Source organism: Pseudopodoces humilis, chromosome 1, assembly GCF_049639895.1.
Source record: "Pseudopodoces humilis isolate 2021_Gansu_Grassland_sample_001 chromosome 1, ASM4963989v1, whole genome shotgun sequence".
NCBI lineage: Eukaryota > Metazoa > Chordata > Aves > Passeriformes > Paridae > Pseudopodoces > Pseudopodoces humilis.
The window spans coordinates 139,198,477-139,210,738 of record NC_142200.1 but is presented as its reverse complement, the minus strand read 5'-3'; the positions used below and the strand labels follow the sequence as shown (position 1 = coordinate 139,210,738).

Below are 12,262 nucleotides of genomic sequence, written 5' to 3'. Positions count from 1 at the left end.
TAAGTACATTGGGAAATGGTATTTTACAAAATACAATTTCTGACATTTTGTTATTTGCTGCTCTCCATCTGCAGAGACCATTGACATCTTGAGCTTTACAAACTCTTAACAGAGATTCTGGACAACTCACAGGTATACAGCCACATTTCACCACACCAAGAAGCTTGCTTAGCATATCTTCACCAAACAATATATCCAGGTGTAACAGCTGAAATCTCTACTGATAATACTGAAACACATTACACATGGTGTAAAGGGCATGAAAAAACAACTCTTTTTTCACACCAAATTGCATCAGATCAGCTATTCTAGAAGGAACACAAGAAATACAATCTATTTGTCTGGCTCTATCGCCTGCATTTCTCCAATTTGCCATCTTGTTGCTTCTTTCTTTAGTGGGAAGAGCCCAGTGATCCAGGCCACGCAACAGAGAAACTCGAGCCTGGTTTTTTTTGGCTACAGTCATAGAAAAGCTTGATTTGGAAGGGACCTTAAAGATAATTTAGTTCCAATTCTTCTGCCATGAACACTTCCAGAGGTGAGGCACCCCCAGCTTGTCTCAGCAGCCTGTTCCAGTGCCTCAATGCCCTCAATGCATTCAGTCCTTTTCAAGCTGTGGTCCTGCAAATCACCAGTTACTTTTTATGGATTCTTTTAAGATCCAGAAAAGCAGGTTAACACACAGTATGAAAAGACCCTTTTCAGCATCATAATCTACATCTGCTATCACTATTGTTTTCCTTATGAGCTTTTCTTCTAAATCTTGTTTCCTCTTCTAAAGTACTTCCACAGAACAGTGGTCACTACATATCTGCCATCATTACCTCAGTTTATGCAGCTCAGTTTCACCAGTTCTGTAGTTTCCTCAAGATGGAGCTCAACTGACAAGAAGAAAGATAAAAACAGAAGAAAGACACACTGCATTTTGGGTGTAGATACACTTCCATGTACATCTAGGGGCACTCATAGGTATGTTTGTGTTTATAGTTAAGCTGATTTCTCAGAACCCATTAGAGACACTAAGTGGGAGCTTCACTGCAGAGTAGGCAAATGTTGTCAACAACTGCCAATTCAAGTAAAAAAAAAGTTCTGATTACAGAAAATGTGTTTTACACAGAAGTGAGAAAAGTGCTAAAAGCTAGGCTGAGTGGACTCCACATGAAGAGCAAGAAGAAGCAGAGAGCAGAACGAGTCTGCAGTGGATGTGCAGCACTTTGTTTGGGAGTTTAAACACATCACTGGGAAATGAAATGCTCATTACCAACTAAGGACAACTGTAAATAATTTGTTGCTTCAGGTGTTAAGATTTTGGGGTTTTTTCTGCTCTTTCAGTTCCTCTATCCCCTCCCACATATTGCTATTTTTATATATAGCCAACACTACCAGATGTCATTTTGTCATCTGCCACCATTACACCATTGCCCTTTTCTGATGAGGCTTTTGTTACTTCTAAACTTTATACTATAGCTAAGGTTTCTGCCATTAGGGGAGCTGGGGAGAAAGGTGTTAAAACACAGAGTCTTAGTTCAGACTTCATAAACGTAAACAGCAATTATGCAATATATGCTAATTTCTCTCTCTCTAAGAAAAATCCCAAAATCCTTAACAAAACAAAATCATTACCCTGCTGTAGGACAGGACTTTGTATATTTTTAGCAATAGAAAACATGCATCATTTGAAGAGCTAACTGAGCTTGTGGAAGGTGAAAAAAGGTGATTTGAGCATTTTGTTTTTGCACTTTATCCCATAACTCCAGTGAGCTCAGTCCCACATGACAGTGTCTGTAAGAATGAAATATGTCAAATAATGAACTACAAACAGCAAATCAAATATAAAGAGGTCTGCAGGTGGAAAGAGGAATTACGGAAACAACTCTGGGCTGCATACAGATGAACGATTAGAAACTTTACTTGTACAGAAAAGCCTTTTTCAAATATTGATCCAATTATCAATGCATAAATGACCAAACAAGTGGCCCACTGGCTCAACATACATAAATAATTCATTAAGACAATGATACTTGAAGGGACAGGTTTATTATATCTCCTACACCTTTTCAGTTCTGAGCCAGCGACCAAAGCAATAATGAAAACCTTAATCCAAAAAACATTTACAGCAAAACACAATATCTTTGTGCTGTTAATTAAAATGTTATATGGTTCTCCTCCCTTCTTACATCTCCGGTGATTCTCTAACTTTGCAATGGTATTTTCCATACAGTAATGCTGAAAAAACTACAGTAAACACAACATAATCCTAAATAATAATTCATTTTTAATTACCTGGTATAGAATACCTTGCAAACAAAAGACACTTTTCAGGTTTACTGACAGATACTGTATTTTTTGGCAACCCTGGAACAGACCAGAAGAAAAAGCAAAGAATTATTCTATAACCATGAGGGAAAGAAATATCCATCCAAATGTAGAGGATTCATATGGTAAAACTAAAGAAAAAATCCACACTTACAGCAGATTTTTTTTTTTAATTCTTAGTGCAAGAAACATAACCAAGTTAATCACAGAATCAGTACTAATTAAGAATATGGAAAATTCTCCTATACAGAGGTAGAGTCCAGTGCACAAGGCTAAAACGATATTCAATAGTCTAAACAAGACTGAGCCAGGTTTTACGGAATCCACTTTTTAAAGTATCAGACTGTATGTACATACATACAATAAATAGACTATACAATCTTTAAAGTAGTTTAATAAACTTCACAAAAATTATAGTAGATGCATTGATATCTTTACATAATCCAAAGTTCATATCTCTATCACCCAGAAATGGATAAAACAAATATTCCTGATATCAAGTTAAATGGAAAATAGTTTAGCAAAGTGTTGATAAATCAAAATATTTTACATATTTTAAAGCCTAAATTTATGCTTATAAAGGATGAATTTCAAATGCTCTGAAAATGTTCCTTTTGATAGTATCTGTAAAGAGGTTTCAAATGCTGTAATTTGTTATAAACACTTGCCTTACATTCCATGTTCAAGGGAAAAATGGACTTGGATACTCACAGTTCTGATGCATTGGCACAACAAGAAGTGATGAGAATAATTTTAAAGGCCCAAAGAACATCAGGAGAATTTATGGACAAAGCCTTCATGTCTCAAACTAAACAAATCACACTGGAAAGTTAACAGGAAACTGTTTGGTTTCACTGCTTCAATCCTGTCGGTGCCTCCCTGCCTGGAGGCCCTGGAATGCATCACTCTGGGAGTCAAGTGTGCATCTCTGGGCCCCCAGGCTGCTACAAGCCCATAGGGCTTAACCAAACAAACACAGAATCTTTGTGGGTTACAACAGTAGTGCACAAATCAGGGACATCTGCTGCCATTCCCTTCAGTGATAGCTGCAAGGACAGATTTCAGGGAACTGAGAATTTTCAGCTGGATCTTTCTAAACTGTGCAAAAAAAACCAAAACCAAACAACTGTAGGGGGAAAAAAAATCACCCTGCGGTGTTACGAAGCAAATATGCTTATACTGACAAGTTATTTTGTATAAAAGGTTCTTACAATGCCAAGGGGGCAACAGCCGCAGTAAGAGCGAAAAAATAATAACAGAGGAGTTTAATAGTCCGAGTTGGAAATCATATTCACAGTTCAGTTACTTTTAATTTCTATAAGCACCTACACTGAAAAACATGAGGGTTTATATCTTAGCTTCCAAATCAAATCTCCTTGTGACAGATACCTTGTTAAGGTTTCCATTCTGCTCTTCTACAGGCCTTCTCATTGGAACAATTTTTTTTATTATTTTTTATTTTATACAAACAGACTCACTTTGATTTAAAGTAAACATATAAAAATTGCGAATATTGCTTGCAACAATGGACCTGGGAGTGAAGGAATGAACTTGTCAGGCCATACAAAAAAAAATCGCCTTCAAAATGGATGAATTCTGCTAAACTTCTAATGCTATGAAAATCTGCAAGAAGGATCACAAGATCTGTTGCAAATTTCAGAGATTTGGCCCAAGTCTTATCATCATCATCTCAAGACTTTAACAACTGTATCTTTATACTATGGAAAAATAAACGATTCCAAGAACTCAGGAAGGCACAGGCACCCAAGTATACTATAAATAAAACACATCATGAAATTACGAAGATCTTCTGATCCCTGTACACACTTTTGGTTCAGCACTATGGTCAAGTTCTCTCTTTCAAAATACAATAAAAGGCATACAAGAAATGTAACATATGCATAATAATTAAGAAGAATAATGTTAATAAGACAGGTTACAGAGAAAAGTGCAGTGAAAAAACCCAACGCTATTTATTCAGGGGCTTGTGCTACTGTAAATACAGACTTTGTATTTCCTGCTGTGCAAGGGGAAGAATTTATCCTGGGAAGCAGCAATGAGGAATGCAAAATAAACCAACAACAGCAACAACAAAAAAGGGTATTAAGAGAAACCTTTAAGATGGAACTCTCCCAAATGTCATTCCTCTAGTGCACAGTCATCTGACTACATGTTTTTTTTTCATGCTGCCATTTCCCTTCATGAGTACAGTATAATAGAAAATGGCACAGTTCTTAAATATTTTTCTGCCTCTACTTCATTTTTTTTTGTTTCTTCTTCCAAGCACCTGATTTTCTGTTTCCTCATAATAGTGTAAAGCTGTTAGTGGAAATGAGAAAATAATTGTTGCCAATCTTCTCTCCCGATCACCGATTTCTCCATTTCTCCTTCGTTAGGTATTTCACTCGTGTGCTACACAATGGGGAGGCACTGTAAAGGCAGCTTGACAGATTTAAAAATAAAAAAACCAAAAGTCTTTTTTTTCTTTATCCCCCCCCGCCCCAGCCCACTCTGAAAAAAATGGATGGATGAAACAGTTCGTCCGTAGGAATATTCCAGTCTCCTCTGTTAGGAGATAATTGCAGGGGACCATCTAACCACAGTCAGATTGTCAGCACTGACCGAGCGTTTCTTTGCAGCTTTCCTGAAGTCCTTGTATTTATCTTCACATAGGCGAGAAATGGCCTGCAAGAGAAAAGATGAAAAAACCCTTGATCGCATTGCCCACACCTGTACAGGCAAAGCAAGACTAAATGCAGATTTCTACATACAGGTGAAATTACAAAAGTCACTTCATTAAGCAAAATACATGAAGACATTCTCCTCAAATCCTAGTTTTCATTTCATTAGTCTTGGAAGGAAGATTTGCATTGCCCCACATGGCAGCTTCAGAAAGACTCAGCGTACCCCAAGCCTTTTCTTTGCAGGTGAACCATCACAAATCTCACTGAGGGAGCTGACAGTGCTTACCCATTTTAACTGATGTATCATCCTTCATAAGGGAAGAATCATGGAAAACTTAATAAAATAACTGTAGAAACTGTAAGTGTATTTGTGTTGTAATGCAGTTAGGAAAAATGGTATGACCCAAAAATGTACCCCCGAAAATGTAGACTTGTAAATTCTTTCCCTTATCTTGTTCTCCCCAGGTCCCCTTACTGGTTGTGTAAATCCCCCACACCCCTTTCCCCTGTCTTGAAAAAGGACTGCTTATCGATACCTCTTCTCTCTTTCCCTCCTGCCATCTCACCCTGAAGGATCCCAAGAAATAAAGCTGCAGCTGCCATCTCAGCAAAGGGAAAGAGCCTCGTTTTTAGGGTCTTCTTGGCAAGCTAATCTAACTCCCCTGTCTCCCTGGCCGCTGCAGGGCAGACAGTGGTAGCAGAGGGGCAGGGGACCTAGTAATTTTAGCATATTTGGAAAATTTAAATTTTGGGTGGCTCTTAAATATTTTTTCCCCTAAAAATCTTGTAGTAATTATATTTTTCTCCGTTGAGAAATGATCTTGCAGATCACTCAGCCTGCTTTGCCTCCTGAGCTGATGTTAACTCACCTTTCAGAAGCAGATGAGTGTTTCTTTGTGGTCAGGCTATCTTATATAGTGCCAGAGGGAAATGAAACTCATATTCAGAATAATTTAATTCACATTATAAATACATAGTCATTTTTAAACCTTTTGAAGAGAGAGACAAACATTCAAGTGTCAATTCCTTTTATGCTATACTGGAGTTAATGTTTGATATTTCTTCTACTGTTTTTAGCAAAGTTTAAAAATAGTATTTATTATGGACCTCACATGCATGAATTTACTGTTCCCTAAAATAGCTAAAATAGCTTTTGTATTAGAGTTCGTATGGTTGGGACAAGCTGTGGTTGGCATCAGTAGAGATGTTAACTCTGGCAATCAAACTGCAGAACTGCAGAGAAAGCTCTCTTCAAGGAATACTCAAGGTCAAATTCAAAAATATGACAAACTAAAGCAGCATTTTTTATTTACTCAGGAATGCTTTCAAGTTGTGCCTTAACATAAGATGTTTAATAAAGAGTACTGTACAAACAAACCCAGTGGAAGTGTTTGATTATAACACAAGGCATTACAAATAATTAAACATCCTGACTCCATGGATTATCATTTTCTCTCTTGATCTTTACTTCTACAGCACAGCAAGTTGCAGGAGTGAAGAGTCCTTTAATTTCAATAGTCCTGCAAAGACCAGAGGCAGGTACAACAGAAGCACACAACTCATACATCTGAGAGCATATTCACCTAATGCTCTGATCAAGCCAGCCATAAAACATCACTAAATTCGAAAACAAATCAAAACAAAACAAACGTAAATCCCAAAACAGCATCAAACCTACCACTGCCAAGAAAATAGTTGCTACTTTTCAGTTGGAAACTGCATATTTTTGTTAAGACTACTCTTGAACAGTTTTCCTTCATGGTGCACATGAAGAGAACAACAGAATACAATAACACAACTAAGTATTCATATTGCTTTTCAGACCACTTAGATCATAACTTCATGCACTTAAAAGCACTTAATAACATTTTATTTCATTTAACCAGGAACTTGGTAGACTAAGAGAGTTTACACAATTCAATCAGATTTAAAATCCAATAGGTTAAAAATGTTTATCCATGAAATAATATGCCAAGGCATGGCATGACAAAAGGCTGTACTGAGGTGGAGCTCAGCTTCTTTCAGCTGCCAAATCAGACTGATTACCATAGGCATCGAACAGTCAGAGAAGGTAATCACCTCAAAATCGCCTGTGTGACACAGGAAAATTTCTGTTCTGGCACTTGGTCAGACAAAATGAAATGTTGCTTGGAAGTGGCACTCAATATTTGGCATCTCTAGGCTATGGTGATGAATCATATGGATCAGAAACACGCTGCCATTTAAAGCAGCTCTGTATCTAAAGATGCCTCTTCATTTGCAAGCAAGTTATAAAATCAACATTTAGAGTATACTTGGCAAGGTAGCTAGTGAACTTTAGTATAACATATGGGGACCCAGGACAAAAGCAGAAAATTGTAAATATTTATTATTGTCCTTCAGTTAAAATAAATCAAAATAGCTATAATCACCTTTGTATCATCTATCTGATAATTCTGTTGCTTTTATTGCTAGAAAGAGAAACCAATTTTTGACAGTTGCAAGGGAACATTTCTCATGTCAAATCAAAATATTCTTAAAAACCAGCAACACTAATCCATCATGTGGAATTTTGTTGGACTTGGCTGAAATGTATGTATTCAGCTAGAATGCGTACACATATATGTTCTTACATCCATGCATACAGAACTAAAGTTAGTTCCTCTGCTGAGTTATATGACTCTTCCAGAGATTCCATCACTGGAGGAGGGGACAAGTAAGAAGAAAGAAGGCTGGAGAAAGGCAGTAGCAGTAGTAGTAGTAGTAATAGTAGAAGCAATAGTACAAATTTTGGCTGCATGCATGTTTGTGCAGGGCAGGAAGGCAGCACAAACTGGTTATGAGCTCACTACCAGCAATGCACAAAGGCACAGACTGTGACTGCTGCACACCCTCCAAAAACTGACAAACCACAGGAAACTTAGCAGGAACAAACAGCAGGTGGTTCTCCTTAATTTATAAAGCACAACTAGTTACACCTAAAACCCAAAAAAAGGCAAGTTTTGCTCCGTTTTTCTCTTCCTTTTCTTCCTGGCTTTGAGGGTTCTGAACACACAAACACACAGAACTGTAATTAAGTCACTGTGACACTGGAAGGCTGAAGAGATATAAAGAGACTTCTCTGCTTCTTTACTCCTGGTTTTGTCTGTTTGATGATGGGATTGTATCTTTAGGGTCAAGAAAACAGCACATATTTCCAAGGGTTTGAACTATGTGCTCAAGTACCATCCTAACAATAAAGATCTCAGACAACATACAGTCAGTTAAATTGGGAGTGCACTAATGAATGCTCTTAGAAAATCTAACCTTGAAACAAGCACAGTGCTAAGATCACAAGCAGCAAAAGGACAGACACGTTTTGTCTACATAACCCAAAGAGGAGAATCTGACTCATATTTAGCTCAGTACATGGGAGAAAAACCAGGTGCAAGAGTAACAAATTACGAAATAGTGGATTAAGGCTGGACACCCAACAACCTTCTTGGCAGAAAAAATTCTCCCATATTAGATAACATATCTCAGGAAAAGCAAAGGAAGGCTTGACATTTGACATAATTAAAAGGAAAAACAAAACACACTATAACATATGCTGTTTGGAACAAACATCATTGGCAGGTGGACAGACTGGATGATCTAATGAAAATTTATTTGCCATTTTTAACTTGTCTGAATCCATAGAACAGGAGAAAAAAACAAGAGGGCTCATAAAAATGGTTTCTGGCTATTAGGTGGACTAGTACAACAAATCCACGATGCTTTAGTCCACAGATAATTAAAAGGTAAAAAAAATTACTTTCATTTTGTCATTTAAAAGACAAAGATGCTTTTTAAGTGTCAATTGTGAGAACATTAAATAAGAGAAAACAAGCACTGCAGATGCTTGAGAAAGTGATATAATTTTTAACATGTACTGCAATCTCTCATAACACTGCTAAGCTAATGGATCTTGTCCAGCATTTCCTCTAGATGAGGTACATTTCTTGCTAGCCTTGTCCTTGGTCTTTTTAGGTTTTTTTTTTCATCATCATGGGTATGTCAACTTCATGATGTTTGCAGAAATCGCAGTGCAGATTCTGCCATGTCATATCTAATGCTTCTGCTTTAGACATAAAAAAATAGCTTTAAAATGCAAAAGTAGCAAAAATATAATACAGCCATTTCTCTACGCAACACCTTTTGTGATCTCAAATGCCAGTAAGTTGCTTTAATCTTAGAACTGAGCAAGGTCTTTTTATCACACAAGGCAAATCCTTCCACTGCATTTGCTGTGAGGCTGTTGTCTTTCATCACAGACTGCAGCTTTTCTCTTGGTATCAAAAATATCACAGCCTGTGTGGTACTACATCTACTCCACTTGACAATCCAGGCAACTGTTTTAAAACAGGAACTCTGGTCTGAACAGCACACGAGAGACTACAGAAGTGCTGCAAATGCATTTTGATGACTCTTGGCAAGCTAAATGCTTTACTGTGCTCAGGGAACTGGGCTATAAATTATGCTGTCAAGTAGTTTCAAGGGCACACTAATGACAACCACATACTGCCAGGGAACAAAGCAGTTCCCTTCCTTCTGGTCACAGAATATAGAGGCAACGAGGTGGCAGACCAAGCTGGTTGCACAGCAGACACTCTTCCTCTACACTGAAGACACCTCTGGCTAGCAGGGTTATTTACAGACAATTTCTGCTGGCAGCTCAAAGCACACCCAATGGGAAAATTTTTAATTATACAGATTTATTGAAAAACTATTCCATTAGTTTTTTTTAAATATGCCTTTTCTTTAGCTAGTACAGAAGAATTACCAGTATTCTCTGGCTATTTACAGTAATTTCCCATTTTTCTTTTCTTTTCTTCTAAGGTTTTAGGACCTATCATTGTTAAACTCATTTGTAACCTGCTGTTATACATTGTGTATGATATAGACTGACAGTTTTAAGAAACTGTGGGCTAAATCAAAAAGTAATTCACTTCATTTTTATATATGTAATACTACTTATTATCAAGACTCCCATAACTCAGTAAAGCACCTCTTTTCAAGTAAGATTACAATCAAATTTTTTAAAAAATATTCTCCTTAATAGAAGCAAAATCTGATGCAAATTTAGACCACACTCCATTCAGAGAATGAAATTCTTATTGGAGCTGCCTGTGAAATTTAGGAAGAATATTTAGAAAGAATGGGAAATACAACTTAAATGAAATTTGCTTTGATTCTTGCTCTACCACTTTTAGTTCCCATTAGAGTCACAAACAAGTCAATTAACCTTCCCACGCACCATTTCTCCCCACAAAAACGTGCATAGAACTGCCTGCCTGTTCTACAGGAGCACAGGAATTTCAGAACATGCAAAGCTCAATCTAACCCACAGGCAAACAACCTCCTGTATACAAATCTTATGTAATTAAAGATGCGTGCTGTTAAAAGCAGCCAGCATCTAATGAAAATTTTCAAAATTAGTAACAAAATGCATACCCAGTGCAATAATGCCCATATTTGAAAAACATATCTGAAAAATTAGGAAAAATATGTTACAGTCTTGCAAAGGGCCCACAACTAGCTGATAATTTAAATTCCTCCTGTGTCCATGGTATTCACAGTGCCCAGCATTTCACAGGTCCAGACCATCCAACAGTGCTTCTGGCACATGGTATATCCACGTCTCATAAGCATTCATGACTTATTCACTGAAGGCGTGAATGCTCATTTCTGTTCTCCCTTTACTGAGATAAACAACATGGGAGATAAAAAACTTGGATCCACATGAAACTGAGTACTTGCAGAAGAACATGGAATAGCGACTTTCAGCAACACTTGTTAATTAATATTCTTTCATTTAAGGTGGATAATCAATTTTAAGAAACCAAATGAACAACACTAGACTGTGAATGCAATAATAATAAAACTTGTGGGCACTTTCAAAAGGCCAATACAGACAACTGCAACTGAAAAGAAATGGAAAGCAGGGTAAGGTATGAAGCAAACCAGGTCAAAAAGCTGTCTCCACAGCCATGAATACTTAAAGCATAAACAAAACCATTATGAAAATCAGGCTTATGATATTCTAATATCTCATGGGAGTATCTGGGAAGACATGGAAGAAGGGAGAAACAGCACAGAAATTCCCAGGGCCCCTTATGTATTTAACACTGAACAATCTGAAAAGAGTCTTACCTCAAGTTTATATGCCCTGTCCCTGCTGAGGGGCTCCAAGGGAAAACTCAGGTTATTTGCTTCTGCCAGGGAACGCAAATCAAAATAATACTTGGCATAAACACTGGAGGGAACATTAATATTGAACTGTAACAGCTCAAGAAACTGGCGTTCTAGCTCATTCCTGTGGAAAGAAGATAAACATGGAAACATATTTCAGACTGTGTATTCTGAATTTAATTTTACTTTAAATTGCAAATTGTATAAACCAAGGTCATTTTTTATTCTTGCCAGATGCAATTATCCCAGCCCAAGGTTTGACCTTCCCTACCAAGTTCTATCAGTGTTCTCACACCAATAAGGAATCAGAGAGATGCTGCACCTTGCAGCAGCTACTGCAATGCCAATCAAATCCAGACACAAAGTTTTGCTAGTGAAAGGGCACCTTTATCAGTTCAGCTAACACAATTTCTTTTTGGAAATGAAACTTACAGCAGGGGAAAAAAAAAATTTTGTAGTTTCCACTTTACCTCCACTAGGTGGGTCTGCACACACAGCTATGCCACAGCAACACACACACACACCCCTGCCTTAAATTTGTCAGGCTCCTCTCATAAACGCTGCAAATTACTCCAACACAAAAAATTACTGAAGAACTTATTTACTCCCTGCAGCTCTTCATAATCAATCATTTAGAATTAGTCACGGGAAACCTGAATTTTTCATCATACTCTCTTTATGAACAGAATAAAGCAATTTTTTCCTCAGATCAGCAACCAAAATTCACAGTGGTGATCACGTGTTTTCCAGCAGCTAAACCAAATGTGTTCATTAAAATACCTGATCAGAACAGAGCTCCTGTTTGAGCTCCCACCCTGAAAAGCTTTGGTATACTGATACATTATTACCTACACCAGTACATTTAAAAGTACATTGAGAAATAAGGCAACAAACAAAATTAAGGACTGGAAATTTTCATAAATTGCACAGTAATCGGATATACTATTTAACACTTATGCAGGGACCTGTGATACATCCAAAACTGCAATTTTAAGATATGGGAAATAAAAAAAATAAAAATAAATGCGTGGTGAAAGCTATCAATGTTTACTGAAGAGCCCAGTGACTGCAGT

General features: G+C 37.3%; 1 protein-coding gene across 2 annotated transcripts in view; it reads right to left on the bottom strand.

The window, feature by feature from the left end:
• Positions 1–2,018: 2,018 nt before the first annotated feature.
• Positions 2,019–12,262, bottom strand: part of CCNY (cyclin Y) — a 120,028-nt gene continuing 109,784 nt past the window's right edge. For both annotated transcript variants that reach the window (XM_005518677.3, XM_088061172.1), the window contains 2 exons: positions 11,151–11,313; positions 2,019–5,001 (listed from right to left, as the gene is read on the bottom strand). In XM_005518677.3, coding sequence (XP_005518734.1) covers positions 4,885–5,001; positions 11,151–11,313 — 280 coding nt within the window. In that variant the 3' untranslated portion in view covers positions 2,019–4,884. The remainder of the gene's footprint in view (positions 5,002–11,150; positions 11,314–12,262) is intronic.